Here is a 17,250-nt window from a genome sequence, read left to right as displayed (position 1 = left end):
CACAGGAAGATTTGTTGAAATGCTTGTGTGTGTGTATGACTATGTATTCAAAGACTGGGCAGATTGAAATATAGTGGTGACGTTCAAGAGGGCAATAGGTAATTACTTAGGTAGAAATGGTGCGCAGGGATATGGGGGACTGGTGCTAAGTAAGAGAACCACTACAGGCATGATGGGCTGATTGGCCCCCTCCAAGCAATATCAACTCTATGAACAAAGACAATCGAGTTTTCAGTGTATACAAGTAAGAACTCAGGTTTATTCATAAAATATGATATTATTGCAACATTAAGTCTTATCTAGTACTGGATTGAGTGGATACGTTTCTGCCAGAGCTGAGGTGTAAATGGTCATGCATTGGGCAAGCTGAATGGAAACAGCAGGAGCTAGCAGCTTCAGTCAGGAAGCTTGATAAAACAGAAATGACAGCCTGACAGAAAAGCAGAAAGCTGGAGAAATTCAGCAGGTCTGGTGGCATCTGTGGAGAGAAAGCAGAGTTAACATTTGGAGTCCTTCTTCAGACTGAATAGTAGATAGAAAAAGGTGCCATATATGCTGAACATATGGGTTGGTGGAAGGGATAAGGCAAGTGAGACACTAGGCGGAGATCGAGCCCAGAGAGAAGGAATGACAGCTAGGAAGACAAAGGGATGGATGATGGTGAGCCAGGCAGAAAGAAGTGCTGATAGTGGGGGCCGTAAGGGTGTGAAAATGGCCTGGCTGTACAATATCCTGATACCATGAGGCTGGTACAATTACAACATTTAAAAGGCATTTGGATGAATATGAAGGGTTTACAGGGATATGGGCCAAATGCTGGCAAATGGGATTAGATTAATTTAGGATATCTGGTCAGAATGGATGAGTTGGACAGAAGGTCTGTGTCCCTGCTGTCCATCACTATAACTCAATGTATAAACAGTTCATCAGTCTAGCCAAAATCAGTGCTTTCAACTCCCTCTGTCCCACTCCAGTACCACAGGTGGCATTATGCGTGATGCTTTACTTTGGCTAGCTTTATATTGTGTTAAAAAAAAGAGCATTCTACTCACTTTGAACTTCCTATTTAACCACAGGCTCCTTCCCATGGTGATTTTATTCAGAACAAAGGCAGCAAATGCCCTTGGCAGTCTGGTCAGTGAGAACATTGCCAAATATCCCCAGCCCCATAATCAATACATTCTCTTCAGCAGCAAACTAGGGTGGGAGGTAGTGGGATTTCAGATGATGTATTGCACAGGCTTTTCAGATTGCGCTGACTCACTGTCACATTCAGTGGAACATGAACTTAATGCAAAGGATTTGTTTATCATAATTTTCTACCCTCTTTTTTTTCTGGGGGCGTGACAAAGAGAGAGAGAAAAAGCAGAGCAGGCAAATTAAATAATCAAAAGGGAATGCCAACACAATCTCTGCTGGTGTCCAGCTGGTTACTTGTTGAATAGGGCTAATTTAGTGATTGGTCAAAACCTCTTGAATCAATGAAAAAGGTTTGAGATATATAAATAGAATTAGTCCTGCTGCAAATCTGTCCTTGGCATAATGCAATAAACTTTACATAATTTCCAATAAATCCAATGATGCATTTTCAGTGGCTATCAGACTATTTGTATTCAGTAATGTGTCAGAGATCTAGTCTCTTCACAGAAGAACAGCTGACATCTAGTGCCTGAATTGGTCTCTCAATTCATTAATTACTGTGTCAATACCTTACTAATGGTCTATGCAACTGGACAAAACCAATGGCTTCCCAATCCAACAGACCTCCAACACCTCGCACATTGCACAGGACTCTGATATGAATAAAATCTGTTTAACAGTCCTTGGGAACTGCCAGAAGAGGTGATGGAGGCAGGTGCAGTGGCACCATTTAAAAGGCATCTGGAAGGGTACATGAATAGGAAACGTTTAGAGGGATATAGGCCAAATGCTGGCAGATGGGACTGGATTAATTTAGGATATCCGGTCAGCATGAACAAGTTCGGCCGAAGGGTCTGTTTCCATGCTGTATAGCTCTATGACTCTATGATGTTGAGACAGGCAGTTCTCCATTGCATGAGATTTTACTTTGTAGAAGGACATAAGCCCTCATCAGGGCAGTGCAGGGGGTGCACTACATCATCAAAGATATGTGTTTAATCAGAGGGGACATTAACCAAGGTCCTGAACTTCAAGTCATCCACAAGATCCCATACCATAATTCAAAGAAGAGCAAGAAGATTCTTGCCATGCATTGAGGCCAATTTTCATTGCTCAATCAGCATTGCAACAATAACACTATCTGAAACAAAAACACAAATTGGTGTGGAGAAATTCTATAGCAAGAAAACAGAGTTAACATTTCAGGTCTGGTGACCCTCCTTCAAATTCTACCATCTAAACCTTAGGAGTGAAAAAGATGTAGGATGTTTTCAATTCAGCAACTACATCCTCACTAAAACCTGCCACCTGCTCTAGTTGCAGTCGCAGTGACAATAACCACGCTGTGGTTGCGAAATATCTGAGGTAAGGTGCTTTCATGTGTCTGATTCCTTCCAGGTTGGACTTGGAGATACGCACCGCTTACCATCCGCAATCTCATGAGGGAGGCAACTCAGCTGTCCACTCACGAGACCTGAGCATATCTCGTTCTGTCTTGCAGAATGAGGGTGCAGCTTCCCTAATATTGCAGGACTCCCCAGGGTAACGTGGCTTTCTTCCCATGTGCATTATCAACTCAGCCCTATAAAAGTGCCAAAGGGAATCCCATTCCCACAACATCCAGTTATGAGGCAGGCAGTTAATGACTGATAACCTGGCATGTAGCCTTTTACTGTGGCACTCAGCTATGCCAGTGCATATGAGGCACCTTGGTAAACCAAGGTGTTTAGAAGAGCCATCCACAGATGTTGACATGGCTGATGACTCTGATGTGGAACGATGCGACAGCAAGCATACAATGTCTATCATGTTGCCATTTGAAATTTGACAGAGCAGACTATTATCATGCTGAGGGATGCTTCTACTGGTCCTTCTGTGCTCTACAGAATCATATTTTCTGCAAAGTCTTTCTGTCATTTGGTGTCAATCTTCATTACTTACTGTAAGGGGAGCAGCAAAGAAGGCGGTGTATGAGGAGAAAGAAAGGAGAAGGCAAGCAAGATGGCCTTCTTCTAGCTAATTAATCAATGATCAATTTATCTAAGTACAATTCCAATAATAACGACCCCAATTTAAATTCACCAAAGATCTCAGACACACTGTCCCCACTGTTACTGTTCTTTACTGCAAAGCTCAAAATGCAATTCTGCAGTTTAACAGCATTACCTAAATAATCATGAGTGAGCAAAGAATTCCAAACAACCCATTTAGGATTGTCAATCAGGCTCACTGTGTGCACTTCTACTGGAAGCTCCATGTACTAATATACAGGGCTCTGTTCTTTGCAGACAAGAAGAACACATACACACATTGCATTTAGTTCAAAATCAACGTGCCAGATGACAGTTATTCTCTGGTTCATTTCTCAATCTTGATTAATCAGTGTCAACTTGTCTGGTTTAAAATTTTTAAAAAGCACACCAGTTAACTGTCAGTCATCATTAATGGGCCATTACCAACCAAATTATGGTTATTTAAAGGCCTCTTCCCAGCAACACTAGGATTTTTCCATTTGTTGGGGAGGCTGACATCCAGGCCGCAAGGCGAAACGAGGCATCCTTGTGTCCAGTATGGAGAAGTCACTCTTTTGAAGTACCATGCCCAGTGGATATTGATTCTGATGTATTCTCCTCCCAGCCCATCCTACTAATATGTGCCATTCATTCTCCATGCAGGAATTTGCCAGCTTTCTCCAGTATGACCATGGATTTGACTAAAATTTGCACTCCACTGGTGAATCCTCTTTGTGGCTGCATGTAGTGTCGGCAATGCCCACATCTCCTGGTACTACAACAGGGAAAACAGTAGCCAAACATGTGATCAACAAACAGACCCCCAGAGACCAGACCACCTCTCTCTGATGAAGGCAATGTCTCACCCCAAACCGATTAAAAACATAATAGCCATGAGGTAGTTACTGGCGGAGTTGGCCAGGCACCAATGGGCTCATTCTGACTTTATAGCATGTGAGTGTCTACAAGTGTACAAACTGTTTAAACTGTCAGTTCTGCACAAGATTTTATTCCAAGTCGGTCCCATGTTTTTTGATATTGCCTGCAGGCTTCCTTTTCATTGTGTTTATCCACCAGCCTCATTCTGCCGACTCTGTAGTCCTTTATCCAAGCGTTTAATGTAAACAGGAAAAGCCCCATCAATGCAGCTAGTGGCACTCCACATTTTGCCAACTGTCAAACTGCCCAGAAGCAGGACTTGCCTGCGGCACCATCCTCAGGTGAACTAGGAATTATATTATCCTGGCTCTAGGACCTAGCTGCAGACCATTCGTACCTTGTGTCGCACCTTGAACAGGTGCCACCTCCAAGCTATTCAACAATGTATACGTAACATATATAATCATGAAATATCCCATTTTAATTTTAATAGAAGCCATTTCAACAAAATATGACTTGAAGCCACATGACGAGTTAACAGAACCAATGGCTAAAAACTTTGTCCAAGAGGTTTAAGGGAAGTTTTATTTACAGTCAGGTAAAATCCACATGGTCTTGTGAAAAGGAAATTGTGTTGACAATTCCTTTGGTGTTTATTTCAGGCTGGATGGATAAAAATGAACCAGTAGATGTGGTGTATTTGAATTTCTGAAAAGCATCCAGTGAGATGCTATATAAAAGATTCCTGAACTAGCTACGAGTGCGCAGTTTTGCAGGCTACATATTAGCATAGTTAGGCTAACTGACAAGGAATTGAGAGCGAGTTGAGATAAACCTTTCATTATCCAGTTGGCAAAAGCAGCAGTGATTGGGGCCTTGGCTGTCTACAATAACCACTTGGATAAAGGACTATATAGGTGGCATATACGGGGAGGTGGTGATACTGCAGATTAGAAGTGCCCAGGCAAAGAAGGAATGGCTGACTATCAGGCAGTCAGAAACCCAGATTGGAATTGCAGGAGTTGCCTGAATCAATCATGCTTGTTAATCTGTTTTCCATTTTGGAAACTGGTGAGTCAATTGTTCCTTAGGGGAATGTGAGCCAGAGCCTATTTCATGGTATCACAAGCAAATCAGCTACACAGGGGAGGAGAAAGGTGAATGGAAAAGCAATAGTTGTAGGGATTGCATAATCAGCGGTCAGACAGGCATTTCTGAGCCAGTCAACATGACTCCAAGCTGATTTGTTACTTCCCGGTTACCAGGATCAAAAATGCCATGGAGCATCTGCAGGACATCCTTCCAGCATGAGGGGGGATCAGACAGATGTTGTGGCCCACAATGGTACAAATGACAGAAGTGCAAAGAAGGATGAGGTCCTGAAGGCAAATATTAGGGAATTAGAAAGGAGGACCTCAAGAGCAGTAATCTCAGGATTGTTTATAGTGATAAGTGCTAGTGGGTATAACATCAGGAGGATTGATGCATTGAATACATGGCTGCAGAACTAGCATATGTGGGAGGGCATCAAATTTCTAAGAAATTGAATCAGAGATAATAGGAACTGCAGATGCTGGAGAAAGTCTCTGATGAAGGGTCCAGGCCCGAAACGTCAGCTTTTGTGCTCCTGAGATGCTGCTTGGCCTGCTGTGTTCATCCAGCCTCACATTTTATTTTCTAAGAAATTGAGACAAGTTCTGCAGCAGGTTGGGCCTGTAGAAGTTGGATATGTTATATCTGAACAGGAATGAGACTGACACATCAACAAGAAGATTTACTAGTGCTGTTGAGATCAGTTTAAACTAGCTTGTCAGGAGGGTGGGAACCTCAGGGATAAGCCCAATTGGAAAGAAGCAAAATTGGTAACAACAAGTCAAAAAGGTGTTAGGGATTCTAGAAAATAAGAGAAACAAAGCTGAGCATTGAACATACTTCAAAAACAGAAAAAATATCAAAAAGGCAAACTTTCTACCTGAATGCACGTAGCATTAACAACGAGATAAATCATCTAAAAGCATAAATAATGTGGTCTATTTCCACATGGTGGTGACCCAACCATAACGCAAGGCGTTTTTTTCATGGGTATCATGCTGAAAGGCCTCACTGCCCCAATAGCTAAAGGAATAAAGGAAGGATTTCTTCCTTCCACCTCTTCGAACAAAAAATCCATTGCACTGCCAAAAGTTAAAACTTTGGGCTCATTCTCATAGAGGTATGGAGCCATAGAGTTTTACAGCACAGAAACAAAGCCTTCGGCCTATCCGGATATATTTTGCCATTCTTCAATGTTTCCCAGCTTTAGAATCAACTGCGTCACTGAATGACAGCACCTACTCCTGCCTTAATAAACGTCTCCTTTCACAAGTGCAGGCCAGTTTTCAGCAATGCAGGCTGCCTTTTAACGGCGCCTGTCCTCACGATCGGGTTCTCCCGTTGTGCCCAAGCAAGCATCAGCACATTTGGTGCTGATGTGACCCTGAAATCACTGATATGAACCGGTAGTCAAAGGGCACGTCTTAATCCCGATGGGGTTTTTTTGAGGGGTGGAGGTAGGCTGTTATCGAATTTAGCCAAAAACAAAATCAAGTTTTGATTTTAAAACGGATAGACTTTGTCAAATTCCTCAGAAGCTCAAAATTCTAGTCACTGCGTAAAGGATTCACCATAGGCATCGTTGTATTTGTTCCGACATATTCTAGCTTTGAAAACAGCATTATTGCGTGTTAGGTATCACGAAATAGTACTCTAAATAGAAACTCGATTGATAACTACATTCAGGACCCCGTTTTACATTTAGACGGTATGTTTTCCCGGGGTGGGTGTGTTTCTACGCTGTGCCTGTGAGGGCTTATCCAGCGCAAATGCTTTTAACACTTGGACCCTATGTTAGAATTGATGTTGTGGTTCACTTTACCAGATTAAATGAAATCAGGGCGGAACACTTAGCAAAACACACATTTTGCTCGAGAGTTTTGGGTTTAGTCCCAGGTTTAACAGTATTAGGTATCAAAATCACCGCCTTAAATATCTCGGCATGTTTTGTGCTATTTCCAGTCTTCAGTAATTAGGCATGAAAGTTCCCAGTTCAACATTTATAAATATCTCAATCGTACTAAATGTCGGCAGAACACGTTGGTGTATTCTGTTACTTTTATTCTGGCAGTCACAGCCTGCTTGCTTGTTTCAATAACTTTCACAGAATTGAAACTGTGATTGAACCGTTTCGGACTCACATAGATGTGAGCAGCGTAGTTTAGACAAATGGCTTGATCAGTTCAATACACTCCGCAGAACTGTGTTCGAGGTGACTGCGGCACAGTGGTAAACTGCAAAGGTTTCCGATTGGATCCAGACCAATTAGCATTGCAGTTTGGCTTGAAGGTATAATGCAAAGACCAATTCACAGCAGGCTGTGCGTATTAACATACCCCTCATAGGCCACCGGACCAACTGTATGTGATTCGCTTCTATTTTTGCAAAATGGTGATGATTGAACATTATGCAAAGTTATACGTGGGTTGTTTCTTTTGGCGTTTAGCAGCAATCGTGATAAATGTAATTAATGAATAAACAAACTATTTAATACCAATAATATACGTCAACAGAGACAAGACACAGTGAAAATAGTTAGAATTCCTTGAAGGTGGAGCTTAGACAAATGTGAAGGGATAGATTTCGCAGTGACTTCTTAGTACATCCGTGCTGTTATAAAGCCTGGCTAATTCAATCATATGCTGTTGGAAGAGCTTTGAATTGAACGTCTTTTTAACTAAAATATATCATTGGGATTTGTCAGTTTCATATTCGTTAAGAAAGCAAAGAATCCACGGTGTGCCTGATAAAAGTCTACGTTTCCAGCGCATTGCAGATGGGGCCCTGGACGTGTGTATACCTTACTTAGACGTTTCGAAAGTTATTGTAAGGGGGGAAGAAGGCCCATCTGAATGGCTATTTGTTTAATCACGTATTACAGAAATCTAAGTAAATTACAGGAATAAAACCCGGTCCCCTTCATCTGAAAAGTCAGTTGTTCAGGCATTCGATTTACTGAGAGAAAATAACTTCAAGATCTACCCGTTTAAGTAGCTAATTTAAAGAGGAAATGCGTTATTTTGCTATACAGATAAGCTAATCATCAACAGAACGTAATAGAACTATAACTTAATGGAGACTCCGGAAATGTGGAAACATGGAGAGAATAGAATTCTTTGTCTGGTATATTTTAGACTAAGTGAAGAATTTGGCGATTTTATTAGCAGAACTATCTGCTTATTTTAATCTATTGCAATTGAAGTGGTCTATTTCCACATGCTGGTGACCCAACCACAACGCAAGGCGTTTTTTTTTTCTTTTTCTTGGTGTACGAAGCCACTTTTCAGTTGTAACTCTTTGCCTCCAACGGCAGTGCACTTAAGACTATTTAACCAAAAGCTCCAATAGCGAACTTTATTTATATAGCGCCTTTAACTCGGGAAAACGCCCGCAGAATATCATACCCGTATGAGCGAGTACGGGCCAAAGGAAACCCTGTCAGCTATTATACTTCAATTTAAAAATTTCTATGTTTAATGTTATGAAATAGGACGATTTATTCATTGCTCATTAGACCTCGATCTGATTACCGATTCATTGAATTTCTTGACTTATCGGCAAAACGATAAATGTACTGTTGCCCTTGATCTCTTGGTTTTCGTTCACGTTTAATTGAAAAAGAGAAAAAAAACTCTCTTTTCGAATTAATTGCAATGGGCCATTCATTTGAAGAGTGGGCTGTGGTTCCTGTAGTTGATAAGAAAGAAAACACAGTAAGCTCCGAACCTGGCTCACAATTGTCTGATTTCCCGTCTCCGGATTTCCATACAAGAACACGAATGCAAATCATTGTGTTTCGAACTTTTTAAGTTATATTAGCAGTTTGGGTGAGAATGGGTGTAATATTAACTTAAGTAATCTAAAACAACAAAAGCAAGGCTGTCGCAGATCGATGTGAAAGTTGTTTCATTTCGGGTGTGCACTAATTCTGATCTGTTCTCTGCTGGAAACTCTTCCAACTCAACAGCTGGGGCATCCAAATATATCGGTTTCCTATTTGCCCCTCAAATTCCACAAAAATGTAAGTGTACATTGTTGGGCAACCTCGGAGCATCCATCAGGGTAATGTTGATGGTCAGCCAAAAAACACACACACACATACACACAGATAGAAAAAGTGCTGCTCACCTCAGAGCTAGCAAGCTTCCAGCAACTAGGAAAACCCAGGGCATCCTGCACTCAGTCTTTGGATATGAATGTGGAGAATACTGGGCTAAATGGAATACCGTTTTATTTAGCACCGAAAAGTCGATCTGGCAGGTTAGACGGCAAATGTCAAATGTCGAGATAATAAAATGTGAGGCTGGATGAACACAGCAGGCCAAGCAGCATCTCAGGAGCACAAAAGCTGACGTTTCGGGCCTAGACCCTTCATCAGATCTCTGACCCTCTGATGAAGGGTCTAGGCCCGAAACGTCAGCTTTTGTGCTCCTGAGATGCTGCTTGGCCTGCTGTGTTCATCCAGCCTCACATTTTATTATCTTGGAATCTCCAGCATCTGCAGTTCCCATTATCTCAAATGTCAAATGTCGATCGCGTAACCAAGAGATCTATTTTGTGAGCCCACCATTGGGAACCTAACCATCCCTGTCACCAGATATTTTCTTTTGGAGTCATACCGACTCTGCAAAGATCCTTCTTACCACTTCTATCGTATAGATCCACCTTCATACATCTCCAGCATTAATGTGCCCGACTATGATCATGCTAGGACTGTTGTGCACTTTAAATAACACAGTAAACAAAAATAGGCTTGCAATTTGCTTCACACTGAGAAATGAACCATTTTGCACGCTGCTTTTCGGAAGTGGATAACTAAGTAACTGATTGGAAATGTTCCAATGAAGTACAGTTCACACTGTGAGAAAGTATATTTCCTGCATTTGCACGGTACGTTTCATTAATGACTTTTATATTGGTTGTATAACTTGGCGGTTAAGGACCTTCAAATTGCCCATTACTGTGTGACGGAACAAGGAAAACTGAACAAATTGCAAAGACTGTGAGTAAACACTAACTTGGCTGCTGAGTTGCTTCCTTGGCGTCGATTGTAAGTTCTAGTACTAGCAGTAAACTCAGATACACCACTGCTGCATGGCATAATATTTAAAAACGGCGATTCAACCTGTAAATCTGTGAGGGTGTGCAATTATTTAGAAGAGGAGGAACTGTATACCGTTTAAGTGCAAGGTAAAATGTTCCAAAACATGTGAAATGATCCATTTTGTCAAATAATGCAGAAATTTACAAATATAGAGATACCAAGGTGTAGAGGTCTAGGCCCGAAACGTCAGCTTTCCTGCTCCTCTGATGCTGCTTGGCCCGCTGTGTTCATCCAGCTCTACACCTTGTGATCTCAGATTCTCCAGCATCGGCAGTTCCTACTATCTCATTTACAGATATATCCGTGTTTTATCTATCTTTGTAAATAAATGTGATTTGGAGTATTCATTAGTTCGTGGTAAGTCATTCCTCGCAGCATGTAACCCAAATAAATCTTGTTTCCAAAGGAAGCTGTTGGTGACATGCCTTATTTATGAGATATGAAGGAGATTACTTAACATCCAGCAAAGTAGGGCAGGAATATTTGTTGGCGCTTTCCGCCAGCTATAATCATCAACTCCAACTTCAGCTTCATTCAACTCACTCACCATGTCAGAGGCCACTGTCCTCTGTTGTGATAGGAAAGGTCAAAGGTTAGTCCAATATACTATCACATGATGGGCTCAGCGTTTTCTTGTTTTCGCTCGTTTGTGCTAATGTGGACACCGCACATTTCCGCTGCACGTTTACAACACAACTGGGATATTGGAACTTACTTACAGTGCCAGGAATTAATGTTATCAATCATTGTACAATTCTATTTTTGGTTTGTTATCCTTACGAGTGGAGCCTCGTTCGGTCCTACCTTTCGCTTATTATGTTTTACTATTTTAAAATACTCTTCAAATTCGATATCAATGGAAACATTTGCAACGTGCAATGGACCTTTTTCCCCCTTGAGTTATATTTGACGTGTTATGAGGTAGATATATTGCACCAAACAACAGAACAGCACCCTCACCTCAGATCCTGCCACACCGTACAGACACACAGCCCTGATGCTTGAGCTGCCACTGAGTCTGCATCTTTGTTAAAATATCCCATCCCGTTGATGAAATGGAAATCAACTCTCTCTAATATCATGGGATGATTACAATTTCTATGCGAAAGGGGATTGATATATTACGATGTGCACTGTACAATGTGTACACGGTAATTTCCATCGGTAATTTCCTTCCCACCTTTAACATTTTGATAAAGTAGACAGTTAGCGGTCTGAATTAAAGTAATTGCCAACGCTACATTTCTATGGCCATTTTACTGTATGTTTCCGACCTCTGCTCTACGTTCGCTAGAAATCAGCCAGTATTTAACGTTGAATGAAGAATTTTAATCCGCGAAGCAAGCTGTTGCATGTTTAACGGCTCTGTTTCCAAAACATAAAACCGCTGCAAAGCTAAAATGTACCGGGTTCTCACAGAAGATGCGCAGTTGGTTTTATTCCCGTCAGAAAAGTCCGGTCAACATTAACGATTATTTGGGAATCCAAATCCTTTAATATCCAACAGTAACAGAACTGTACATCAGTTGTCCAGCTTCCCCTGAAATACTTATACACGCAGAGAACACCTAGCGTATGGTTGGACCATATAATTATAAACAACAACAAGATTACGCGTAGTAGAATGGTAGCTATTTCGAGTAAAATGAGAAATCTTCTTATCGAGCAAAATTCAAGCAACACGGTTGTGAAAAACTGTACAAGGTACAGTACAATACTTGCGTTGTCCTTTTATTTAAAGTTGTCATTTTGTTTCATTAGACCGCCATATCTGTGTTTTAGTTCGACCTAGAGAATAACTTTTCCCCCAAAGTGATAAAATCTGCCCTTATTCGAAATTATATAACAAGATTATATTCGGCGCCAGTGTTGATTGTACTCAGGATATTGTGAATTCTTGAGATCATTAAACTTCGTAGCTTCTGCTTTCGTTATATTTGAAAACTACATCATTGTGCTCACGTTTAAATCAACGAAGAGATATCGTCATTTCGTTAAAAAAATCTGCCAATTCTGGCTATGAAAATTTTCTGTCATTTATCTCATTGGATAATGCACGGTTATCCAGAATAACAATATTGGAAAATGACGGCAAAGATTCGGGTCACTGAAGTGAGCAAATATGAAAAACAGCACAAGCTTCAGCGAGCGTGGCGCATAAGGACCACGTCTGCAATCTAGCTGTATTCTGACTGACTGTATAGTAAAGAAACAGAGCATATAGGCAGGGAAGAATAAGGAAATAAATGCAATTACTGCATGGTTTGCAATGATCGCAAATGAACTCACTTAAATGTAGCTGTACCGTGCCTGTGACATCTTCGAGGCCAATTCTTGCTAGCACGTCTTCTGACTGAAAGGGTTAAATGAAAACATACACTAAGGTCATGCATTACAAGGAACAATTCGGTGCGCACCGGTTTAAAATTTGAATAGAAAATAATACATGTACACCTAACAATTACTCTCGCTTGTATTCGCCCAGTGTTTGACAATGAGCCATTGATTTATCACAGGAAATATAACAAATTTATTCCCGTCTACCAATTTCATTTTGCCTGCAGAGGTAAGTACTATCTGAGAGACAATTGGTGCATTTTAACTACTGGCGTTGACTCTGAAAAGCACGTTTATGGAAATAATTGCGACCTGTAAACGTGCTGGATTAATCTGTGTTAATTCTGGGCACACGTTTCCTAACGTTGCCCAAGTTCGTATAAACTGATGTACACTGTATCTTATCAAATTAATACAAATGATAGCTAGACTATTCTTGTAAAATGGATTCTGGGCACCAACCACCCTGTCTGCTCCGTGCGTACCCACTCCATTCAAGTAAGTGCCAGAAACTGGCAGATTTTATTAAAATCGAGTTTGTGTAAATTGGAAAACAACTAATGTTCGACTTTATTTCCAAGTGTTATTTATTCTTGAATGGGTGGCTAATTTATCTCCAATTTAGCAACAAATACTGCTTTAATGACGGTGGCAATTCCAAGCTGGGTGTACATGAAGCATGAATGAACTCCAGAGCGTATCTATCTGGTCATCGCCTATTAAATGCGTTATGCAATAATCTCTTTGCTTTCAAATGCGGTGCTGCACTTTAGCAATTTATAATATGCAAAGTTTGGAGCAATAAACTGAATTTTAATTTTAATGTTCACGGTGAATATCAAACCGCTTTACATGTAAAGTTGTATAAATATGACGTGCTGTAAGATTTTATCAATGAAACTGATATCGTACCAGATTTACAAACATTCTCAGCAAAGAAATTGGATTATCACTGATCTAATAGACTACATGCAGTGTAAGCTGGATAAATACCAGGCTGGAAATAAATTGGTAATGATGAATTCAGTCAAAACAAAAGCAATGCAATTGCGAGGTCCCAAGAAGAAGATTTATTTCAACAGGTCTTCCTTCGGAATTTTGCACGTTGAGACCCGCAATTTGCTTACTTTTCAAACTGGTGCCCCCGGAGAAGAAATAACGGGCCAACCAACCCCTTCACTACAAACCGGAGAGCGCAGTCACAGAGGCTGGAACACTAGTCACAGACACGGTCAATTAAATGATCTCCAGCGCGCGCGCGTGTGTGTGTGTGTGTGTGTGTGTGTGTGTGTGTGTATGTGTGTGTGTGTGTGTGTGTGTGTTTAAGTTGACATCAAAACAGCAAATGACATGCGTGACTTTTGAAAGGTGGTGTAAAAGATCAAATCAGAGAAAAAGAACGTTGAACGAAGAATTCTGTCGAAAAAGAGCGAGAACAGAAAAACAAAGAGGCTGCAAATTGATTTTCGGTCGTGCATCAAAGCTAGGTCGTGTGATTGCCTTGCTGTTATCAAGTTCCAAGTAACATTCCTAGGAGTGAGCAGTGCGTTGCTTCTGTTAGCAGTGCATACTGCCTTTTAAACTATAAATATGGGTCGACGAGGACAATGCTAGACAATGGTGGCAACAGCGATTGTTTCTGAATTAAGATATAAAAGCTAATCCATCAGCTGTACAGCAAATATCCACATCCCCTCCCCGCACACTAACGTGTGCAAATGTGAAGAGTTCCGAATACAAATGAAGATTGCACATTACAACAGGGCACTGCATTTTTGAGCAAATCCATCAAACGCTGTACAGTGGTTGAATTAATTCAGTGGTTTAAAAAAAATTTACTGAAATGTAAAATCTCATTCAGAATTGGAAAGCCTTGAAGCAAATTTGAGTTAAAAGACATCTAAAAGATGGGCGTCGAGTGGAAAATATCGAGTTAAGAATCAGAGAGGAGAGAGGCAGTGAAGAGTTAAAGGAAACCAAAAAAGCCTTCAACAAATTACATACCCCATATATATTTTTCGCCAGTTAAACAGTATAAACAGTGACTAAGCGATCACTAAAAGTTCTTCAGATACAGTTAAGCATTGCTTTAGTTGATTATAGGTCCGCGTCCACGACATGGACATATTTGCGGGTGTCAGGGAAACAAAGGTAAGGCGCGCTGCTCCCGGGGTACAGGACAGGGAAAGACACTGGTAGTAAACATCTCCGCAGAAAACTGCTCTCTTTGTACATTGCTGGCATCTGGACTATCTTGGGGGCAGCCTCGGTGGTGTTTGTGACCTCGAGTTCGGCGGACAGTTGCCTTTTCAGTTTATTCCTGCGGTTCTGGAACCAGATCTTCACCTGGGTCTCGGTGAGTTGCAGAGAGTTCGCTAGGCAAGCGCGCTCGGCGCTGCTCAGATATCGCTTCATGTCAAACGTCGACTCCAGTTGGAAGATCTGGCTCTTGGAAAATATCGTGCGCGTCTTCTTTTTCGCCAGCACTTTGGCTTTCTTGTTGTGTTTGACTCGGCCCGAATCGTCGCTGTGATCCGCCGTATCGAACGATTCGTAAGATTCCGGGCTTTTGACCGAATGATTTGCGTCCGTGGTGAATTCGAGCGAGGAGGAGGAGGTGAGATAGCTGCCATTCATTGTCTCTGCATCACAAAACCCAGCAAAGTCAGTTTTCTTTCGCTAGTACTGTGTGAGAATTTGCAAAACTATGTATGGCACATTATAGTATAACTGCTGGATAAATAGACCGTGAAAAGGTGGGGTTGTGAACCCCGGCCCTCTCGAGCTAACATGCAAAGGCTAAAATCCTACATCTTGCTCACTGCTTACCGACCACCCAAAAATAACAATGTCCTGTCAATGCATGCATTTAGACTTCCCAACTGAATCTATTCAGTCCTCTTAATACGTGCATTGTTTAATAAACGACGCCTGGCAAACAAGAGCTCAAATAAACAGGTAAGAATACTCCCGCGGAACCGGACAGCATCTGCCTAACGCTGACAATACCTTGACTTGTTTTCCTGTGGTCCTTGCCCAGTTTCATGTCCGTCCTGATCACTTCATGCCGTGATTTGAATTCTGACGCCGATGTGACTTGCTGCTTTGCACGGTCGTGCCTGAGCTCTTTGCATTTGGGGCCGGCTTTCAGAATACTGTCGATGGTAAATGTCAGAGACAGAGGCTGACACTGAAAGCCCTCTTCCTTGTCCATCGTCCTGTGACCCCCACTTCAGGCAGTCTGACGGTGAACCGTCTCAGTGAATCGTCCGGAAGCTCTCGACAATGATCCCCGGTGCCGCCAGCACCATTCCTGCCCCTCTCAGAGCCGAGCTCGCTCGTTTCCCCCCAAAGTTATTCACTCCACGGGAAGATGGCCGTTCCTGGAAGCTTTACATTGGTCCAAATGTGAGCAGTCAGCCTGATCCAATGGGAGGGCGGAGGCGGGCAGTACGGCTGCCAGGCATCTGCTCCTCTCCACAGTGCGGTGACTCTGCACTTCAGGCCCAATTCTCAAAGCACGGCTGTATTCATAGAGCCTTCCTCTTTCTCGCATTCATTTGTGTCTTAAAACCTCCGAATTACGGAGTCTGTCAGTAACATGGCCATCACTGGAGAATGCAGAAAATCGCAGTGGTACCGTGATCGGCCTTATCGGCTGCATTGCCCAGGTGCAGGGCAGTCTGTTTCACATTCCCACTCTTGTAGCTTCAGCCTGTTTGGGGTAATTTCAAAACAAAATCTGTACCTTTTCTCACAACTTTGGCCTTTGGCTTTCAGTAGCAATCCACTACCAATTCTCCGCGTAAATTTATTTTTTAATCAAAGAACTGTCCATTGATTTTTTTTTAAAAAATCAATTAATAATGCTCATAATATTTGGAAGTTGCCATTTTACTCACTCGTCTCTCTCCACCCCATTGACTGAATAGGCTTTGGGGGAGGGGGGGTTGAGAGATGTCAAGTGGTGTCAGTACTATTGATGGAAGCTCCACAAGGGCGGGAGCGTTCCCTCCTGTTGGCACTTGCCTTTCTCTTTGTTTTCGCGACTGGCTGCTGCGAGGATTCAGACAGGGAAGAACAGCGTTACAGTGGCTGTGCGCGCTCCGAATGTCATTTCATCCAACACGCACTGCCCGTTCCCAATTGTTTCATCTCGGACACCTTTGTCTGCGAGCAACAGAACTTGGGTCAAAACGGCAACGTTAGATTTTAGGACTGCAATCACGTGGACTAAATGCACGTACTCATTGACATATCTTTTACAGATACATAGATAGATAGATAATGCATACAGTATATGTGTAGTTTAAATTATTTGACCCTATTGCATAGGTTGGGTTCGGATTTGCTTCATCGAGCTGTAGTGCAATCAAAAATTGGCTAAGATCTGGACAGTAGACTTCACCAGTAATAGTCCAGTCATAGCCCATTCATGCTTGCCCTACTTCATCCATTCTGCTTGAATTCAAGTATAGCGTCTGGCAAAGTCATGGCTGTTGTGGTGTACGGGCTAAGGGCCTTCACAATTTTTCTCCCTCATACTCAGTTTATTTACGTGACCGACGCCGTCTTCCATGGCCCATCCGATATTCCAGCTCAGATGAATTGGTAAACTTCGATTACAATGTTAAGGCTGTAGTGTATGCATACCACTTATTTCCGATACATTTACTAAAACATTCC

The 17,250-nt window shown here is 41.9% G+C and overlaps 1 protein-coding gene across 1 annotated transcript; it reads right to left on the bottom strand.

Moving 5' to 3' along the window:
- Positions 1 to 13,133: 13,133 nt before the first annotated feature.
- Positions 13,134 to 15,954, bottom strand: hmx4 (H6 family homeobox 4). Its single transcript, XM_048538500.2, has 2 exons — positions 15,574 to 15,954; positions 13,134 to 15,206 (listed from the first exon to the last, which is right to left on the bottom strand). Exons 1-2 carry the CDS (start codon positions 15,776 to 15,778, stop codon positions 14,662 to 14,664), a joined length of 750 nt encoding a protein of 249 aa, XP_048394457.1. The 5' UTR covers positions 15,779 to 15,954; the 3' UTR covers positions 13,134 to 14,661.
- Between the last annotated feature and the right edge of the window lie 1,296 nt (positions 15,955 to 17,250).

This window comes from Stegostoma tigrinum, chromosome 1, assembly GCF_030684315.1.
Source record: "Stegostoma tigrinum isolate sSteTig4 chromosome 1, sSteTig4.hap1, whole genome shotgun sequence".
NCBI lineage: Eukaryota > Metazoa > Chordata > Chondrichthyes > Orectolobiformes > Stegostomatidae > Stegostoma > Stegostoma tigrinum.
The sequence above is the reverse complement of the archived record's forward strand: the minus strand, read 5'-3'. Positions and strand labels throughout refer to the sequence as shown.

Bases quoted from the DNA above. Each gene is read 5' to 3' on its own strand.
- hmx4 (XM_048538500.2), bottom strand. From the start codon at position 15,778: ATGGACAAGGAAGAGGGCTTTCAGTGTCAGCCTCTGTCTCTGACATTT. The intron at 15,207-15,573 runs GTATTGTCAGCG...TTTGTGATGCAG, and splicing joins CCACAGGAAAACAAGTCAAG to AGACAATGAATGGCAGCTAT.